At 47.8% G+C, this 20,746-nt stretch overlaps 1 protein-coding gene across 1 annotated transcript in view; it reads left to right on the top strand.

Moving 5' to 3' along the window:
* The window catches only part of SPECC1 (sperm antigen with calponin homology and coiled-coil domains 1), a 181,002-nt gene that overhangs the window by 101,631 nt on the left and 58,625 nt on the right, over positions 1–20,746 (top strand). The window contains exons 4-8 of the mRNA XM_065896521.1: positions 967–1,174; positions 4,138–4,211; positions 4,563–4,741; positions 17,671–17,816; positions 18,924–19,024. Of these exons, the coding sequence (XP_065752593.1) occupies positions 967–1,174; positions 4,138–4,211; positions 4,563–4,741; positions 17,671–17,816; positions 18,924–19,024 (708 nt within the window). The remainder of the gene's footprint in view (positions 1–966; positions 1,175–4,137; positions 4,212–4,562; positions 4,742–17,670; positions 17,817–18,923; positions 19,025–20,746) is intronic.

The raw sequence follows: 20,746 nt of genomic DNA, 5'->3' as shown, positions 1-20,746 counted from the left end.
AAAAAAAAAAAGAATAAAGCTTTCCTTAAAAAAAAAAGAGTACTGACCAGAGCAATGTGTATCATCATGAATACATCTCAAAAACCTAGTTGAAAACAAGTTACAGAAGTGTAGTCAGCATAGCATATAACAGGACGGAGTATAATACCGGACAGGAGCATCTTACCGTAGGACACAACGCGGTGTAAATCCAGTGCCCTGCAGAAGCTTTGTACAGTGTAATATCATTTGTGTAAAACTTTAAAGACATCCAGAGCAATACTGTGTATTATCTTGGGCACATCCACATATAGTAAACCTGAAAAACCATTTGAGGAAAAACCACATGCCAATTTTTGGACACTCTCTGGTGTGGGAAGGAAGGTTGAGGCTTTAACAAACGTTAAAGATTTCGCAGACGTGGCAACATTTAACCATGGGTTCATCTGTTTGGTGCCTGGTTGCCGTCACCTTTGGTGCTTTTCTGTGTGTTGAGAACGTTGACTGATTAAACTTGAACAGGTGAAATGGGCGTGTTGTGCGCTTCTCCCTGTCTGGCGTGTGCACATTTCTGGCATTGCTGTCACATGGATGTTCCTCTAAAGAAACACCTTAGCTACAGCGGTTTGGGGTGTGTGTGTGGGGGGGTGTCAGCCTCCTGGGGCCCCAGCAGGGGGCGCGGCAGCATCGCGGACGCGAGGCGGCTGGGCAGCACCGCGGAAGGGGCAGGAAGGGTATTTAATAAGCACTGCAGCTTTCTGTAGGCTGTAGGAAGGGGCCCAGAATCCCCCCGTTTGGCCACTTAACAGCCACCACGTTCCTCTGCACATCTGTTGCCTTGGCCGTTTCCGAGGCTCAGGATACAGAGACGGTGCCGGACACACACGTGCCCAGAGCTTCCTTTGCCGTTGCGTCGATGGGCCTGACGCTGACGTGCGGGCAGCTTTTTCCTGTCCAGGTGAGCAGGGAACCTCCCTTCTCTTCCAGGTGGAAAAGGATTATTCTTACTTGAAGGAGATATGCGATCGTCAGGCAGAACAGCTGAGCAGAACCAGCCTGAAGCTGCAGGAGAAAGCGTCGGAGAGTGACGCGGAGATTAAAGACATGAAGGAGACCATCTTCGAGCTGGAGGACCAGGTGGAGCAGCATCGAGCCGTCAAGTTACACAACAAGCAGCTCATCAGTGAGCTGGAGAGTAAGTGGAACCAAGCCCTGGGCCGCGTGGGTCAGGAGGGAGGGGAGCATGCTGGTGAGAGGTCTTCCTCTTGCGTGTGCTGTGGTCTCCCGGGAAGAACGGCAGTTAAAAGAGACAGAATCGTCAGTCTCCTCGACTGAGCTGCAAAGCAGGTGATACAGAAGAAAGACTGTGGGTCGTGGGTGGACAGTGTGTGCAGTTAGGAGCACCGCGTGTGAGCCACTGCTGACCACACGGCAGGTGCCAACAGGTGTTGCCATTGGGCTCTGATGGATAGAAGGGTAGGGGGCAGGGGGTGGGACCGATTCGGATGGCATGTGCTCTTGGCCTCAGGAGAAAACAATTCCAGCATGGGCCCCATGGATGGTTGGTATCAAATGACTTACAGATGTTACCCACTTCTTACTCAAGAGGCACCAGTATATGCCTTACCTGTGAACCAGTTGCTTGTTTTGAATAGGGAGGGATGTTTGTCAGAGATTAGTTAAACATTGCCTGCCTTGTCCAAATAAGCCTTATCAAATGATCGCATCTAATGTGTTTTCCCTTCATAACAAAAGAATTAGCGTGCAGAGCTTTTAGTGGCACCGGCCTTACTGGCAATAGCACGGCTGGTTGCCTGAAAAGTCCCCCAACGGGTACAGCCCATCCTGATTATTTGAGGAACCCTTATTTTCGAATTCACCTGCTCGCCCAGACTGACTTGTAACCCCCAAAACCAGTACTCACAGCGCTCCCGCTGCCTCCGGCGCCCGTGCAGAGCAGCGGAAAGCTTGAGGCTCCCGATGTGCAAAACGTCGGGACCAGAGGCCCACGGGAACGTGACCCGTCTTTGCCGCGGGAGCTGATCCCGTGTGCCTGGCGACTGTATGTACCTGCCTCGACCGTGGCACCTGGCCGCGTAGTCTACGCCTCACTACGGTGGTCAGCGTCACAGCTACTTCGTGTGCAATGTGGGGTGACGACAGGACACTCAGCATCACTGTCACCCAGGCTCTTCTCAGAGGTCACACCTGAGAGTACAGCAGAACACCTGACGCCGGACCACACAAGTACAGGGCCAAACAGGAGGAGACCTGTTTCGTTTGTATTTTGTTTGTTTTTGCTTCAGTGATTTATTGTTGTCGAGAATTTGGTCATACTGTCCCCAAATCCTAAGAAGTCAGCACAGACACACCAAGAAAGCAGCATGTAATTACTATCCGGAGCACATGTCAGGCCCACTCCCTCTGGTTATGTCATAATGTGTCCAAGACTGAAAAGAACAGTGACAGACCTGCATCTTTTGAGAAGCCGTAAACGTCTGTTGGGGACATTAGGGTGTTGATAGGTGTCTTTTCACCAGGAGACGCGGGGACACGAAAATACATCTCGAGATGAACCGGTCCTCCCCCTTAAGACCCTTAAGAGGAATGGACAGAAAGATAAAAAGAAGTTACGGAGCGCTGTCTTTTTCTGCACCGTTGACCCCAAACACAAATCCTCAGGCCCCACATGTGAACCTGAACTGCTGGGGTAGAACCTGACCATGTGTGGGTTTTTTGAAGCTTTTCTGGTAATTCCGGTTTGTATCCTTAATAGACAAGGACGGCTTTGGAGGGACCGTGAGGACCCACTGGAGAACTGACACTATGTGTAACGGATGCGATCAGATTTAAACTGAACGACTCTTGACAGCAACGTGGAGAGAACTAGAGACAGAGAGGGACTGAGGATCTTTTTTTTAAGTTTCTAATTCAATTTTATTTTATTATTTTTTTATTGAAGTAGAGTTGATGTAGAATATTGTGTAAGTTATGGGTGTATAAGATAGTGATTCAGAAGTTTTGGAGTGTTACTCCATTTATAGTTATTATAAAATATCGGCTATATTTCCCGTGTTGTAAAATATATCCTTGTAGCTTATTTTATACCTAATAGTTTGTACCTCTTAATCCCCAGCCCCTATATTGCCCCCGCTTTCCTCTCCCCACTGGTAACCGCTAGTTTGTTCTCTATGTCTGCTGGAAAGTAAGTGGCACCTGCTTCTTTTTTGTTGTATTTACTGGTTTGTTGTATTCTTTTTTTTTTTTTTTTTTTTTTTTGCGGTACACGGGTCTCTCACTGTTGGGGCCCCTCCCGTCGCGGAGCACAGGCTCCGGACGCGCAGGCTCAGCGGCCATGGCTCACGGGCCCAGCCGCTCCGCGGCATGTGGGATCTTCCCGGACCGGGGCACGAACCCGTGTCCCCTGCGTCGGCAGGCGGACTCTCAACCACTGCGCCACCAGGGAAGCCCTGGTTTGTTGTATTCTTTAGATTCCACGTATAAGTGAGATCATAGAGTATTTGTCTTTCTCATTCTGACTTATTTCACTGAGCATAACACCCTCCAAGTAAGATGTTCTTTACTAAGGAAAGGAAGTCCAGTCCCCAGTGGAGCTGTTAACGTACACCCGCCAGACCCTTGTCACCCTGGGAGATTCTGAGTCTGTGCAGAGTCTGGGGCTTGAACATCTGCTCTTTTGGAAAGCTTCCCAAGTGATTCAGAGTTTTAACTGCAGTTAAGTCCCATGGCTGTATAGAAACTGACCTAAAAGTCACGATGGTAATAACCAGCCATATCCGCTGTTACGCAAAAGCCCTCCCTCCACCTCACGGTGATGAAGGACGTTCAGGATGCCGTGTGCACTTCCAGGGAGGCCGAGAGTAAGTGTGTGAGTGTGAGCCGCTGTTTGCCCTCTTCCCGGAGCTCTGTGAGGCTGTGCCCTAACCTCACACCGCCGCTTTCCCGAATCATCCCACTCTTACTTGGAGGAGCCCCCGCCTCTGGCTCCCGTGCTCAGGACGCTGAGATGGGGCCCCGGCAGGCAGAAGGGGTGGGCTTCAAAGCCTGTTGCAGGATCTGGGTCTGCTCTGCTTCCGAGCTTAGCTTCTCCCCAGGGTCTCGAGACTTTTCCAACTCCGTCTGCCTGTTCATTTCCAGGCAACGTGATAAAACTGGAGGAACAGAAGTCGGACCTGGAGAGGCAGCTGAAGACTCTGACGAAGCAGATAAAGGTGAGGCACAGTCACGGCAGGGATGGGATGCCCTCCATCATTTTACTGGAGGGGTCCCCGTGAACATAGGTGTGGACACCGTTGAGAGGTACCCTGACGACTCCCTGGCCCGCTGTGTATAGCAGGTTTGCGGGGCCCGGGCCCTGGAACCACGAACGGTGTGGCCGGGAGGGAAGTTCAGGAGGCCTTGATTTCAGGACGGGCACTCCAACACCCGAGGCTGCAGCCCCGCCTGCGCCTTTTCCCAGCGGCGAGGCTGCTACAGCCAGCCTTGCTCGGGGACCCACCCGGGGCCCCGCAGCCCCTGCCTGGGGGCCGGTCTGACGCGGGCGCGGACTGCGGCTCTTCCAGGACGAGACGGAGGAGTGGCGGCGCTTCCAGGCTGACCTGCAGACAGCGGTGGTGGTGGCCAATGACATCAAGTGCGAGGCCCAGCAGGAGCTGCGTGCTGTCAAGCGGAGGCTGCTGGAGGAGGAGGAGAAGAACGCCCGGCTGCAGAAGGCCCTGGGGGACGCGCGGGCCCGCGGCAGGTGGGTCATGCTGCACGCACCCTGGGCCGGGCCCACCTGCCCTCCTGGCCAGGGCCAACAGCATCCACACACGTGATGCTGGGTGTCTGTCCTGAGCCCTCCCCTCCCTCCAGGTCCCTCTGCCCCCATCCCCGGCCAGGGAATAACTAACCCCCCGGCCAGGGAATAACTAACCCCGGCCAGAGAATAACTAACCCAGGCCAGAGACTAACTAACCCCCAGCCAGGGAATAACTAACCCCATGGCCAGGGAATAACTAACCCCGGCCAGAGAATAACTAACCCCCGGCCAGGGAATAACTAACCCCCGGCCAGGGAATAACTAACCCCACGGCCAGGGAATAACTAACCCCCGGCCAGGGAATAACTAACCCACGGCCAGGGAATAACTAACCCACGGCCAGGGAATAACTAACCCCACGGCCAGGGAATAACTAGCCCCACGGCCAGGGAATAACTAACCCCACACCAGGGAATAACTAGCCCCACGGCCAGGGAATAACTAACCTCCGGCCAGGGAATAACTAAACCCCGGCCAGGGATAACTGTCCCCCGGACAGGGAATAACTGACCCCCCACCAGGGAATAACTAACCCTGGCCAGAGAATAACTAACCCCCGGCCAGGGAATAACTAACCTGCTGCCAGGGAATAACTAACCCCACGGCCAGGGAATAACTAACCCACATCCAGGGAATAACTAGCCCATGGCCAGGGAATAGCTAACCCCATGGCCAGAGAATAGCTAACCCCATGGCCAGAAAATAACTAACCCCACGGCTAAGGAATAACTAACCCCCAGCCAGGAAATAACTAACCTCATGGCTAAGGAATAACTAATCCCCAGCCAGGGAATAACTAACTGCAAGGCCAGGGAATAACTAACCCCGGCCAGTGAATAACTAAACCCCGGCCAGGGAATAAGTGTCCCCCGGACAGGGAATAACTGACCCCCCACCAGGGAATAACTAACCCCGGCCAGAGAATAACTAACCCCCGGCCAGGGAATAACTAACCGCAAGGCCAGGGAATAACTAACCCCGACCAGAGAATAACTAAACCCAGGCCAGGGAATAACTGTCCCCCGGACAGGGAATAACTGACCCCCCACCAGGGAATAACTAACCCCAGCCAGAGAATAACTAACCCCCGGCCAGGGAATAACTAACCTGCTGCCAGGGAATAACTAACCCCACGGCCAGGGAATAACTAACTCCACGGCCAGAGAATAACTAGCCCACGGCCAGGGAATAACTAACCCCCGGCCAGGGAATAACTAACTCCACGGCCAGGGAATAACTAACTCCACGGCCAGGGTATAACGAACCCCACGGCCAGGGCATAACTAGCTCCATGGTAGAAATATTCCACCCAATACCGTCACCACCATTCCTGGTGGTGAGAAAGCTCATCACTCGAGGGGACAAAGTTTTAGCCAAGTCCCCTCCGGGTTTGGAGGAGAGGATGCCCTTACATCTCATTGTTGGTCCGGGCAACTCGTGTCGGTCACCCTCACCCAGTGGGAGAAACTGACTGCTTCCTAGGGCGTGGCCACCAGGTGGAGGCCTCACCGTCCTGGCCCAGGACCTGCTTCTGTATTAGCAGCCCCCTTGGGCTCCCTGCAGAAGACCTTGAAATAAGCCACTTTATTAGAAAGGGTAAGCGTGGAGAACATATGTCCGGCTGATATGTGATTCCCTTATGCTCTCGAGGGGATCGTTACAGTCTGTTACCCAAGCAGGCCCTTCTTAACAGCGAGCTTTCAGAATAAGCTGTTCCGAAAGTGAGCCCAGAGTTGGTTATTGCTTAAAATTTAAATGGTTTACAAACAAGACTATCTACAGTATTTTAGACTTCAGCTAATGCAGTGCTGTCTCTTTCCCCATCAGGAATAGATGTCCTTGACGTTGAGATTCTTGGTTATTAGAAGTTATTTTGAATTTTTGGATTTCTCTCAACATAAGATGTAGCAGAATTTAAAAACCAGATTTATTACATTCTGGGTGCAGATTTGTACAGTTTGCCCTTTTTACCTGTTTTCCAGGGTTGACAGGGGCTGGATTCTGAGCTTCTGGGTCTGATACAGTATCATGAACTTCACAGCAGTGGAAAGAGTAGATTTCTGCTCAGAATTCTCTTTTGATTCTCTTACCAAACTTGCTTCAATCAATCTGGTGGCCCTTTGTTTATAAAAATCAAGATCATAGTTTTATAGTCACACCTATACCCTCTGGCCACCAAAAGCACGTGAATTTTAAGGGAGAAGCAGAATAGGAAAACTAGATTTCATAGTGTTCCCTATTGAAATGATTGTGAGGTCATTCTGGTTTGCTTTGGTGTCTGCTTTTGTATATTTGTCCATGTGTCTTGCTTTTCTAGTGTGTGTCTTTGGAAGAGGAACCACGTCATAACCTGCATTGCTTCATATATACGTGAATTTACAGATAAATGATAAAAGATAAGCCTTGAGTTTAAGAGGTGGCCCTAAATAAGTTATTGTATAGGATGCTGCATTTCTTACTTAGGTTCTAAGATACAGGTCAGATTATACAACTCGAACCCTGATACCATAGGAAATCTGCGTGCGTCTTGACAGTTTAGGACCCCATGTGCTACATCCAACATTTTCAAACTTAGGGTCACTTTTTTTTTCAAACACAGTATGTTTCTCTTGATTTTCCAGTGATTTGCAAACCTACCTCCTAATTCGAGCAGTTTAATCCCTTATCACAAAATGTTTCAAAATTCGAGAACTGACAGCAGTTCAGAACATGGTGTGCTGCTGAAACCCTGCAGGTGTCCGTGGGTTTCTTGGCTGTCACTGCCCTTCAGATGATTGCCAGGGTGGTTTCTTGTCTGATTTTGCGCTGCCCCGGCTAGCTGCCCCTTCTAAAGCATTGGCTGTTGGAAAGTTACTCGCAGATGGCTCCACCTCTTCCTGAACCTACCACGTGAGCCAGACTTGCAGCCAGCTGACACCCTCCGAGGTCCCAGAGCCGCAGAGGGTTTCCATCTTGGCTGCCTGGGTTCTTGACTTTGACAGTCTTCTGACGAGAACTCAGAAGTCCTTCTTGGTTCAGCCACAGCCAAAGAACTTGCAGAAAATTCTCTGATGGGGTCCTCCAAGTACAATAAAGAGAAAGTAAGAGCATCAGAAAAGCGACTTGATCGTGACCCTGGATGGACTGATTCACATTCTCATTAACTGGCATTCGAGGGATCATAGGCCAGTAGGCAGGCCGGTGGGGTGCCTGGGTGTGAAGGCAAGTTAGCGTTTATTATCAAGAACTTAATAGTTAAAGTGGAACGTTTAGGTGATTCTAAAGCTTAGCTCATTAGCCATCTTCAATCCTGTGATGTTTTCAGAGGTATTTTTATTTTGGAGTCAGAATAACTGATGTTAAGATACATGGGAAAATGAGGCTCTGGTCTCATCTTTGCCACCAACTGGCAAGGTTTTCTTCCCAGACCGAGCTCCTTCCTCTCTTAAATGAGAAGGTAAGGGCTTCCCTGGTGGCGCAGTGGTTAAGAATCCGCCTGCCAATGCAGGGGACATGGGTTTGAGCCCTGGTATGGGAAGATCCCACAGGCCACGGAGCAACTAAGCCCATGCGCCACAACTACTGAGCCTGTGTTCTAGAGCCCGTGAGCCACAACTACTGAGCCCATGTGCCACAACTACTGAAGCCCACACGCGTAGAGCCCGTGCTCCGCAACAAGAGAAGCCACCACAGCGAGAAGCCCGCGTACCACAACGAAGAGTAGCCCCCACTCGCCGCAACTAGAGGAAGCCCGCACACAGCAACGAAGACCCAAAGCAGCCAAAAAATAAATAAATAAATTTATTTTTTTTTAAAAAATGAGAAGGTAAGAGTAGGTCGGATTTTAAGACCCCCCCCGCCCAAGCTCTGTTCTGAGACTGGTTGGTCAGGGAGCCTTTCTCTGATGGGGGAGTCAGGGACACATGTGCCCCCAGTACCACGTTCCCAGCTCAAGCCTTGGGTCTCCCTTACACGGTGGCATCTCCGTATTGTAGCTGGGCCATAGACCTCCTCTTTCTCTTCCAGAAATTTGAACAAACCCGTGTAGTTTTTGTGGACCTGAAAATGATCTGTTTTGCCAGACACAGAAATTATTGGATGGAAGGATAATGAATAACTTTTTCAAATCTGGCTGCGTCTTGTTTTGAACCATTATGAGAAATACAAGGAAATTAAAACTTTCACCAAAGTTAAAACATCAAAACTTTTTCCTGAAAAGTTGAGTCCGTGGGCTTCAGAGAACACACATGCAGCTCGACTTAATGCCTTGCTGGGCCACATGCAGCCTTTCTAACAGAAGACACTGTCGGTGATATGTACATGACGTGGGCCTCTCAAACAGTAGCAGGGAGAGACCTTTGTGTGCCTCCTGTTACTCTGACACAGTATGGACCATTGTTTTTAGGGTGACATTCGATTTTTGCTGTATGTATCATATGACACCAATAAGCAGCCTCTTAAAGAGTTAAACACACTGAATGTCTGTGCCTAAACAATTGTATCAGTTTCTGAAATAGAACGTCGAAGGTTCCCAGTGTGTTTAGCTTGTACCACTGGTTCTCTTGTCGTCACCTCTGAACTGGGCAGCATGGCGGCCGGTCACTGCCAGACTCTCTGGAATTGGCTTTTAACTCTGTGTGTGCACACGTGCATTCTGCCCTGACGTCAGTTGTGTGCCTGTGAGCCCTGTGTGTTGTTCTTACTGTAATGTGTCCCAGGCGCTCGCTGGGTGTCTGGAGCTGTCACTGGAAAGGGAAAGTAGGAAGTTGGAGGCATAGCTTCTTGGGTCACTGAGATGACTTGTCCAGCTCTCTCCCTGCGGATGCTTTGATACAGCATCTCCGGCCCTCCAGCGAGGGGGCCAGTTCTCGTGGGGATTCCTGAGCAGTTTCCGAGCGAACCTCACATGCGAAGCTCCAACTGTTGGGGGCCTCTGGCATTTTATTTGCCCCTGGAAGTAGAAACCGGTCCTCGGGTATCCCAACAAGCATAATCCTTTCACTCTCACATGACTTATTTTTTCATAGCTTCAGTTTGCATCTGTGGCTTTAGAGCTGTAGCCTCTGATTCTAAAGAGCTACGTCTGCTTCTCTGCTCCCAGGCCCCTGTCTTTACAGATTTGCTTTGAAAAGTGGGCGTGAGCTTCCCGGAAGCCTTTAGAATGTGTATACTGAAATAGTAAAAGAAATCTTTTTTTTTTTTGGCCTTAACTGTAGGACAGTAGAGGGAAGCACGAGCCATTCTGTCAATTACAGGGGCCTGATTTGGTTGGTCTTGGACATCTCTGCCGACACTAGACTGTTGGTGACGGTCTAGTGGGAGGAGCCCGGCGTTTTGAAGTTTTAGCATTTTCTCTGTCTGAAGACCTGTGACTTCCAAAAGAGATGGGGACAGTCGAAATTCAGACGTGCTGCTCTGAGCTTTTCCCTGTGGAAAGCGCCAGCTGTTAGTCCTTGTGTGTGTAGACTAAGGTCGTGTTGCGTTAAGTAACACCTTTACCAGCCTTTGCCTCCCGTTTCTATTTTCCAGCTCCATGGTCTCTGTCAGCTATAGCAGAGCAGGTGGTGGAAGAGAGGCCGCCCAGCCCTTGCCATGATGGGAAACCACAGCCATTTCTTTGTGAAAGGGGGAATGTGTAGAGGAGAAATAACCTTTTGATAAAGAACCAAACGGTCTCCTTAGAACAGCCACTGTTGCCCAGTCATTGTCATCAAGTCTCTTTACCTTTTTTTTGTTTTCTTTTTGCATTTTGGAGTCAGCTCTGCACAAAGATGATCCTCCCCTCTTTTTTTTCTTTATTCTTCACAGAAGATTCAGCAGTCTTTTGTTTGGAGCACGAAATAAAGTTGTTCTGCAAAACAAAGTCTGTTGTGAAAAAATTTTTGAGATGCAGCCAGAGTGCTGAGTGAGGGCCGTGGCGTTGCACGTGCAGAGTGAACACAGCCCAGGCTGTGCTTTACTTTTTTGGAGTTTACTTTTATGTTTCCTTTTGAATACAGTGTCTGATAAGCTTGGAATTAACACTGTTGTAGGTGAAACAGGAAGCCATCTGCATGACGTCTCGTTCTGAAGAAGTTAGAACGTTCTGCTTCCTCTGTGTCCAGTCTTGATTTCACCTTTTCAAGCTGGGGTCTGACTTCCTTAAGCTTGTCTGAAACAAGCCACCACCATGTTTTGGGCTGATTTCCAAAATCTCTTTGGGGTTCAATATGCATCGATGTTTGCTTGATCATAAAGGATGTAGTTGAATCAGATAAGCTTCTGTGGGGACGATGCTAATTGGAATTGAACTGAGAACTAACGAACAACGACAAAAGCCTCGTGAATAAAACTCACCCTGGAAATCTCAAGACTTTTTCAATCCGGAAGCATATAACTCAGAGGGATCCAAGATTCAAAGTGCGACTTGAAACTCTTGGAAGTACGTACGTTTGTTAAGATCTGGGTCCAATTCAGCAACCTCCATCAGGCAGAACTCATTGCAGCTCTCTTGTGAAGAACTTCTAGACCATTAGCTACGTCATCAGGAGGGTGAGACAAGATGGGATCCACGGAAATTAGGAACAGGAAAGCCCTTTAACTCAGGAGAACATTGTGAGTGTCAAACAAGAGAGCACAGAGTCACTAGAAAAATTCGACTTGGTGACAGAAAGAGGAGAGGTCGACGTCCTCTCTGTAAAAATAGTTCTGACACTCGCTGGAGTTATCCTAGTGGGACAGGAATTTATATACTGGGAGATCTTTACCTCGGACTGAGAATCTTTAGGATGATATAAAACTCATTTGCCGGGTGTTTTCAAATACAAACAAGAAAAAGGCAATCTCAGCTTCAAATGCACAGCTGTCTCTGCCCCACATATTTTGATCTTTCTCTGGGGACTGTCGAGTATTTTTATATGTAAGCGTTTATGAAGTGCTAAATAAACATGTCGTTATTTCGAAGAGTCTTTTGCCTGATTTTTAATCACTGGCCACGTTTCTGCAGGGCCTTCCGGTCACTTTGTTCTCAATTTTCCAGGGTGTTTCAGAACTTTAAAGCCATGTCAGATGACTGGAATTGAGGCAGAAGCAAATGGTATTTTCAATGCAAGTTGTAGCTACGAGGTTGATTTTTAAGTACAAATGTTATTTTTTTAAAAATGATTTCATTCTTGGAAACAAGAGGGCAAGGAGCAAATATAATAATTTTGCATAAATGAATTTTTAATTAAAGATTCTGGAGTATTGGAAAGTACAGGACATGGTATTTGAAGTCTAGAACTGTCTTTGAAATTTAAAAACAAATAGTAGATTGTTTGGTGATTTACTGTATTGGATTTCTTCTTAATTATGAAGTAGTATTTCGGTGAACCGGTAATAAAATGGAGGTGTTAAAGAAAAATACTCATCCTTCTCCCCCTTGAGTAGCGTCCTGGAAGGTAACCGGTATTCTTCATCTGTTTTACACACATACTATCTCGGACATTTGGTCTGCTTTCTTTATTTAGTCTGATGTGAGGAGTGGGTCTTCTTCTTCCAGATGGACAGCCATTCACGCCAGCACTGTTTATTATATTACCACACCATCCTTTGCCCGCAGAACTGAAATCCCACCTTGACATCGTTCATTTCATCCGTTTTCAGAGAGACTTTCCCAGTATGCCCTTGTTCTTTTTTCTCTGGAGCTGATTCTACTTTAAACTGTCTTCATGGGATTATTATATTGCTAATATAATTTTTTACACTCGGCCTTTCATCTTCAAGTGTCATCTTTCATATACTTTCTTGAATTTTATTGTATTCTGAAGGCAGATGCTTTTAAGTGTCCAAATCTGTTTCCTGTTCCATAATTACAAATGTCTGTTCTCCTTTGAGTGCGGTGATTCTTTTCAGTTTATGCTGTGAGATCTATTCATAGATCAGGGCCTGTTTTTTCCCATCACTTATTCTTGCTTCAGTGGATAAAAGCGTATCAGAGCCTGTCACTCGCCCAGGATCAGTGTCTGGATTCTGCCTCGATCTGTGCTCACTCTGCCTGACTGCTGTAGAAATCTTCTCGTATCTTAAACTTGAAGGAAGCCTCTTTAACGTAAATTTCTGTGGCACGTCGCAGACACAGACAGGGCGAGGAGGAGTGCAGAGGAAGAGGTGCCAGTGGGGGAACTTCACCTGTGTCCGGTTTCTTCTCTGTTTGGTGGAGGCGGCGTGGAGGAGCCGGTTTTGGGGGTCTGTTTTGCTTGGCCGTTGTCCATTTCAGGCGTGTCCTGTGGCCTTTCCCAATCTGCCCCTTTTTACTACTGTCCTTTGTGCCGGGAATCAACCACCCTGGCCTCCTTGGACAGGCGTGTCTTCCTTTGTGTCACTGATCCTTTGCAGGAGGGGTGCTCTGCCTGTCCCCCAGGTGTTGCTTCCAGCCCTGGCCGCCCTCCAGGACCCGGGGCCTCAGTGGGGTTTCCCACATCTTCAGTCTCTTTGCAAGAGAATCGGGGTAAACCGGTAGTAATTTTCTTGTCACTTTCTCCCACTTATTCTCTGCGTCACAGAAATTCTTCAAAGTCTGAGGCACGGACATGCTATCTTTCTGTAGTTTCTGGTGCCGATGCAGGATTTTTACGATGTATTCCTGTGTTTCTTGCTGTTGGGATTTGGAGGGTAAGAGGCTTGTGTTCAAAATGCTGTCTTACGCTGTTTGTTTTTATTGTCATAGACATACTTACACTGAGATTCCGAGGACCCTGACACCTGAGACAGGATGTTTAACTGATTTCTGTCTCGCTGTGGACCTGCAGACTTCGTTTAGGTTTGTGTTGTACATAATAAGAAGAAACACTTTGGGAAGGTTTCCTTCCACGTCAGGATACAGAAAGAGCAAAGGCACGGAGGACGGAAGAGGAAGAGAGCATCAGGCGGCCGGGCTTTGGTCCGGAAGCCAGTGGGTGGAGGGGAGTCACGGGCCGTCGGTCTGTGCGGCCCCAGGAAGGGCCTGGGTGGGCTCCGTTCAGTTGTTCAGGAAAGAGCTGTCCTGAGTGCGAGATTGATGTGCCCCGTCTTCTTTACAAAAACTAGTCTCCCGCTGGTGGAGGCAGCAGTGGTGTAATGCGACGTTTCCCAAACGTAGTTAACCCTTGAATACCTTACAACTAATTGCGAGCAATAGCTCGCGTGTCCTTGGATCAAAACCAACAGCAATGCCAAGCTGTGCCCTGTGTGATGACCTAAGAGCCGTAGAAAAACGACACTATTTGAAGATTCTGTTCTGTAACCAAACAAGAGAAGCCATGCATTAGACAACATTTAATAAGTAAGGGGTAAGTACAGACAAAGGCGCATGCACATGTTTGAATACCAGTGAGGGGTACAGAAGATAGGCAGCAGTCAGCGAGCCGGGGACGTGGTCCACGGGCAGGACACGCCCCCATCTCCTGTGTTGGTGCCTCGGGTGACCTCACATACAACTGGCTCTCTGTCGTTTTCAGAGATGGGTTGCCACCTCCTAAGATCAGATTACCCCATAAAAATAAGAGCAAGGAAAGAAATATTGGTAGCATTTTTCTTAAATATACATTAAACAAATTTGGAGAAGTCCCATCAGCATTATTACCTTTTTTTTTTTAAGAGCCCTTTGTGCCTCTCCCAGGACACCCACGCGTCATAGAAAAACCTGAGAAAGGCATGTCAAACAGCTGGGTTTTCACCCCAGATTCACCACATACCAGCCTTGTGACCTTATCAAGTGTTTCATCTAAAATGAAGGATTGTAACTTATGGAGTTTTTGCGGAAAAGTATATTAGATAATGTTTTTAAGACCCATGGTACTGGCCGTGGAGTTACATATCAGACACAGATTTTTTTGTGGAAATTATTCATTGTCGCCAGAGTTGTACATGCTGGGAGCCGACGGGAAACATGCCTCGTTTCTGTGGTTGGTTAAACGTGGTCGCTAAACGACGCAGCTGTCTGACCTGCACCTGAGAAGCAGACTGCGCAAAGCGCAAGAAGAGCGGCTGCGGGAGGCTTTTGTGTGCAGTTGTATTTACAGCACCGTGCAAGCTGTCGTTTTGGGCGATTCAAGGGATTTCCAAGGCTCCGTTGGCTATACGTGTGATTTTACTTTACAGATAAACCCGAGAGCCTCTTGTGTGTCTTAGGAGGCCGTGGCTGACCGTGAGCAGTGTTTAACCCGCAGTGGGCCCTTGGAGTGTTTCCTTTACTTAGTGAATTGGTTAGTGTACCCCTGGTTGTATGCTTGAGTATTTATTAGTATCCTTTATAGAATACAGAGTCTTTATTCTTCCGCAGAACAGAGGGAATGTCGTACTCGGTGTATTGCTGGGGTTGTTGCTGGTCGATCCCAACAGTCTGAAGCCAGGCGGTGTCCCTGCTCACGGTTACAGCGCTGATGGGACCAACAGTGTCCTATGCGTCTTCTCCCTACACACACACACACACACACACACACCCCTGTGCATCTTCTCCCTACACACACTCACAGACACACACACCCCTATGCTTCTCCCTAGACACACACACACACACACACACACACACACACAAACACACACACCTGTGGGTGTTCTCCCTAGACACACACACACACATACACACACTTCTATGGTTCTTATCCCTAGACACACACACACACACACACACACACACACACACTTCTGTGGGTCTTCTCCCTAGACACATACACACACACATTCTGTGGTTCTCCCTATACACACATACACGCTTCTGTGGGTCTTCTCCCTAGACACACACACACACACACACACACCCCATGCTTCTTCTCCCTAGACACACACACACACACACACACACACACACACACACACACATATATCGCTGTTATGTAACGTGGTAGGTCTTTAGTCCAGTAGCTTCGTTAACCTACTTAAACAACTGGTTGGGTTTTCTCACACTCATTCTTGCTGTCCTAGCCCAGCAGACTAGCATTGCTAGTGTGGAATGCTGCCCTTGATACCTGAAAGCAGAGGGGCTGGGATTGCTTCTTGCATCCTTGCTGCTTCCTTATGGTGTTGAAATGAGTCCTCTGTATCAGTTGATGTTGTGAGTCACAGAGAAACTTAGGTAATCAAAGGGAGCACCTCAGCGGAATGTAATTTTATTCTTATTAAATTATCAAGGAGTGAAATAGAAGTGGACTTTTAACAACAGTCTTCCTTTGAGGGGTGCTCTAAATCCTCAAGGCCAGGTGGCAGGGTGGGTACATGGATGGGCAAGAAGGTGCCCTCTGCATCACCTTCCTGAGAATGGCTGGGACAAAAATGAGAGGTTTTTCCCCAGCTCGTACCTAACCTGATTTCGCTCTCTCTCTTCCTACTTACCATCTGATTTTATACTGTGTGACACAACAGGGAAAATAACAAGAACCAACCCCATTCGATTAAAAAAACAAACAACCTCTTACCAATTTCTGAAATACCTGATATTTCGTTCTAGAAAATGTCATCAATTTACTGATTTTTTTTTTTCCACTCGAAAGAAGGGACTGTGGAGACAAGAGTGTAGGACAGTGTGACTTAAGCGTTTTAAGTTCTGTTTCACTTAAATTTATTCTACTCACATTGATTACAGGGCAACAGGAGAAAGCTTTGAGGATTAAGGACAAGTAAATTCAACCACAGAAGCTTATGAGTAGCTAGGTTCCTTTCAAAAAGATCAATAAATGAATATTTTCAACTTCCACTGACCTTGCCGGAAGTATTCTGTTTGAGCCATATTCTCATAAATTAGTCATCTTTTTGCAAAACAGCTGTGGCAATTTGACACAATAGAAAGAGCAGTGATTTAGGAATGGGGAGTTGGGAGGTGTTGTCTTGGCATATTCACAGGGAGATTAAATGACAGGCCAACGTCCCCTGGATGAGGAAGCCATGCATGGGAGGATTGACGCAGATGGTCTGTCTTTAAAAGGCTCTTCTGTGGGTCTGTGCTGCAGTCTGGAAACCACAGAGAGAACTCAGCAGGAAAGTGTGGGAGAGCGGAGAAGCCTCAGCTCATGCAGAGCTGCAGTGTTGCTCTAGAGTACAGGTACCATTCTCGTGGGGGGCAAACACATATGAGTCAGGATTCTCTTGTACCTAAGAGATGGCCGCCTCGTGGGTTTAAGCAGGAAGGTACTAAAGGGCTTGCAGGACTGTTGGGGGATGGGGGGATTGCTGGAGAAACAGACTCCAGGCTGAGCTTCCAGGAACAACGCTCGAAGTTACAGCACACAGAACTGGGCTGCCAGGCCAGCTGCTGCCTCTGCCGTGAAGGGGAGCCTTAAACCAGGAAGCTGCCTGCCTGGTCGGAAAGCTGCCACCAGTTTCCAGCAGCAGGAGAACCTTGCCTCTGCTTCCGTCTGTCTCAGCGTAGTGAAGGCCCTGTGCCCGGCCTCTCCTTCCTGACTCAGGTCCTGGTGCACGTCTTGTCCAGTCTTTCTGACGGGAGCCTAAACCCCCCATCTGAAATCCTAGCTGCAGGGGGGTCCCGAAATGTCATCTTTCCAACCTCTGTGTGCCAGGTGGGGATTAGATTCACATCGACACACCAACCCGTTGTATCCACCACGGACAGTAAGCTAACTGTTTTATGATAAATAACATTTGGGGTTTTTTTTTGCAGTTTACAGTTACATCCTTTTTATTTAGAGCTCATGTCAAGTCACTCTACATAGAAAAATGCTATCTCTGGCCATTCCGGAGAAAACATCTCTGATACAAATTAAGAGCGGTACCCACGTTATTTCCTAAAATGCAAAGCTGGTACGGAAAACAGGATTTTCAGTTTGCGATCCCCCTCCCCGATTTGTTTCTCTTCTCGACGTTGGTTGTTTCCATCTGTGCCCTGTGTCCCGTGGGGACATCCTCCACCTTTTCAATCTGATTTGCTCTTTGCCGTGCAGACCTGTGAAGGAAGATTCGGAGCCCTCCGAGGTGGATGCTCCTGGCCGGTGGCACGGCGGCTACGTGAACAGAACTCCTCCGACATCTTCAGAGTCTGCAACTACCGTTAAATCCCTTATCAAGTCATTTGACTTGGGGCGTCCAGGTATTTCGTCATTTTGTTTCATAAGCAAAACTCAAATTCAGACCGTGGCCCCATGGATCAAGCCCGTCCTCCACCACCCTGGTCCCACGTTGGCGTGACCACGGGGCCCTTCCCAGACCATTCACGTGTAGACATGGTGCGTGATGCCCTCTGGGGCTCCAGTGAGACAACAGAGAGAGTCAGCTCTCCTGTCCTCCTCTCTGCAACTCCAGTTCCTGCCTCTCCACCTTCCTCTTCTGCCTCTGTGTCTGTTAAATCCAGGTCACTGCTGAACGCCTTCTTACCATCTCGTGAGGATTAGCAGGGTCAGCCAGAGGCTTCGTCTCTTGGGAAATGAGGCGCTGATCTGTGTGTTCGGCTGCCTTGCTGACACCCTGGGCTCCTTTATCCTGGAACGTGCTGTTACATGCTTCTCCCCCTGGTCTTGTGTGTGGCCGCTGGTGCTGATCTGTCGTTCCCGATCGTGGGACATTCCCAGCTTTTTCTGGCAATGTCTGCCTGACTCACAAGTCACCTTTAGTCACTGTTACCGCCACATGAGAAAAATGCATCTCTATACTGTACACCCATAAATACAGTAAAGAGAAGAAACCAAATGTGCCTGTATCCAAAATGCAATATATTTCTTCCCTTGATTGCAACAGATATGCCTGTTGTATTGGAAGGCCAGGGTAACAGCTAATCCTAGGATGCTGTCTCTGCTAAAATAGTTTGGGGCTAAATTAGATTAAGATTAGACTACAAAGACTGGAAGCTGTGACGGCTCAGTGACTACGTTCGGTCTGTGAAGGTGGGAAAGGAATGAACAATAATGGTTAATGCAAGAGTGTTCTGTTCTGCCTGCTGTAGGTGACGCATCACCTGTATGTTTTCTTGTTCCGCGTGTGTCCTGCATCTAAGACCAGCCCCCATTTAGTTAACTCCCCCCAACTCATTCCCCAATTCAGTACTGGGCCAGGGCAGAAGTGGGTGAAAGAGTACACGTAATACCTAATTAGCATCATGGGATACTTTTTTAGTCACCAAAAAGAGTAGCAAGTCAGGAACTATTATTTGCTGTTTTGAACCAGAGCAGCGTAGAAATGTCCCCATCTCTTTTCTTGGCAGGTGGAGCTGGGCAGGACATTTCTGTCCATAAGGCCTCCAGGAGCCCCCTGAGCGGAATCCCCGTGAGGACCACTCCAGCTGCCGCTGTTTCTCCAATGCAGGTATCAGAACCAACGGCGTGGGGTGGGGGGGGGGGGGGGTAGGGCTGGTGTCACGTGGTACCCAGGCAACAAAAGGGAACCAAAAACCAGTGGGTTTATTTTTTTGAGGCACATGGAACATTTTTTTAGTACGCCTAAAATAATAATAATGAAACTTTCATTAAAAATTGCCTTTTGATTCCTGAGGAAGGTCTGAGATGCTGCAAACGACATACGGGTTTTCTTTTGTTTGTTTTGTTTTGTTTTGTTTTGCGATACGCGGGTCTCTCACTGTTGCGGCCCCTCCCGTTGCGGAGCACAGGCTCTGGACGCGCAGGCTCAGCGGCCATGGCTCACGGGCCCAGCCGCTCCGCGGCACGTGGGATCTTCCCGGACCGGGGCATGAACCCGTGTCCCCTGCATCGGCAGGCGGACTCTCAACCACTGCGCCACCAGGGAAGCCCCTGTCACACAGTTTTGTTAATGCCTCTTTCTTGGTTTCCCATAAGATGACACTGTCAAAGATTTCAGTTAAATGAAGATTATAATTTTTATTAGAAGTGGACATTGAACTGGGTATATTACTCAAGCAATCGATTTTTTAAAATGCCCCCAGAGAGAGAGAATGTTTACAATTTATAAATTCTTAGAGTTCACTGCATGTAACTGCATGTAAAACCTGAAGGTTTTAGACCACAGCCTCTTGGCATTTCTATGACCAGGGCCTTTGTTGTTATCAGTAGCACTCAGCATTTTGCCTCTGCTGAGCTAAGGTTGATCTTGTCATCAACAGTTCCATTTTTGATGTTATTAGTAGTTACGGATATTGTTTGGGATCTTTTAAGCTTTAAAAAAAATACTTTTTTCACTTTTTTGCCCTTGAAGGTAACTTCCACCACCTTCTGTGTAAAACCAAATAAAACAATTATTTATTTTACGATAATCATTTTTTATTTAATAAAAGTGAAAGAGGTCATGCTTCATTTTTACTTATCTTTATTGAGCTATAAACACAAGTTTGCTAGTAAATGTTTTACAACTGGCTCCTTGGGGGAAAGAGCCCGGATTTGTAGTGTTTGCCAATTTCTTGGTAAATATTCCCGTTGTGGCCAATTTCAAGCTTTTTTTACGACCTCAGTGTATATGGGGTTGAGAAGAGATGTACATTAGATGGTATTTGTACAAGACAGACACAGCAGGTATGAAAACCCCATTAGCAAAATGTAGAAAAATAATTAGGAAGCAGTGAGTTTTGAGTATTTATTACTTTTGCTTTTAACATAGTCTCATTTTAATAACAGCCGTGTTCAGTAGCTTAGCCTGCGCAATTCCTGAAGATTTATCAATCGGCCCTATGAGCAGGTACACACCAGCTGCAGCACACCACTGGCTATAATTCACATACCATGAAGTACAGACCTCTTCAATACATAACTTGAATGTTTCCATGTGTAACCAACACCAAGATGAAGCATGTCTGTCACCTCAGAAGGGGCTCTCATGCCACCATCTCGTCAGTGACCCCTTAGAAAGAACCGTTCTCTGACCTCTAACCACAGATTAGTTCCCTGTGACCTCAGACTTTGTTACTGGATTGTTTTGCTCAACGTTGAGTCTGTGAGATTCATTCCTGTTTTTGTGGCAGTTCTTTTCTCGTTGCGGTGTCATGTTCCTTTGTGTAAATATACCAGTCTACTGATGGTTTATCCATCCTACTGATGGTTGACTTTTAGATTATTTCCA

Source organism: Phocoena phocoena, chromosome 19 (assembly GCF_963924675.1).
Source record: "Phocoena phocoena chromosome 19, mPhoPho1.1, whole genome shotgun sequence".
Classification (NCBI taxonomy): Eukaryota; Metazoa; Chordata; class Mammalia; order Artiodactyla; family Phocoenidae; genus Phocoena; species Phocoena phocoena.
This window is presented reverse-complemented; position numbering and strand designations above follow the sequence as displayed.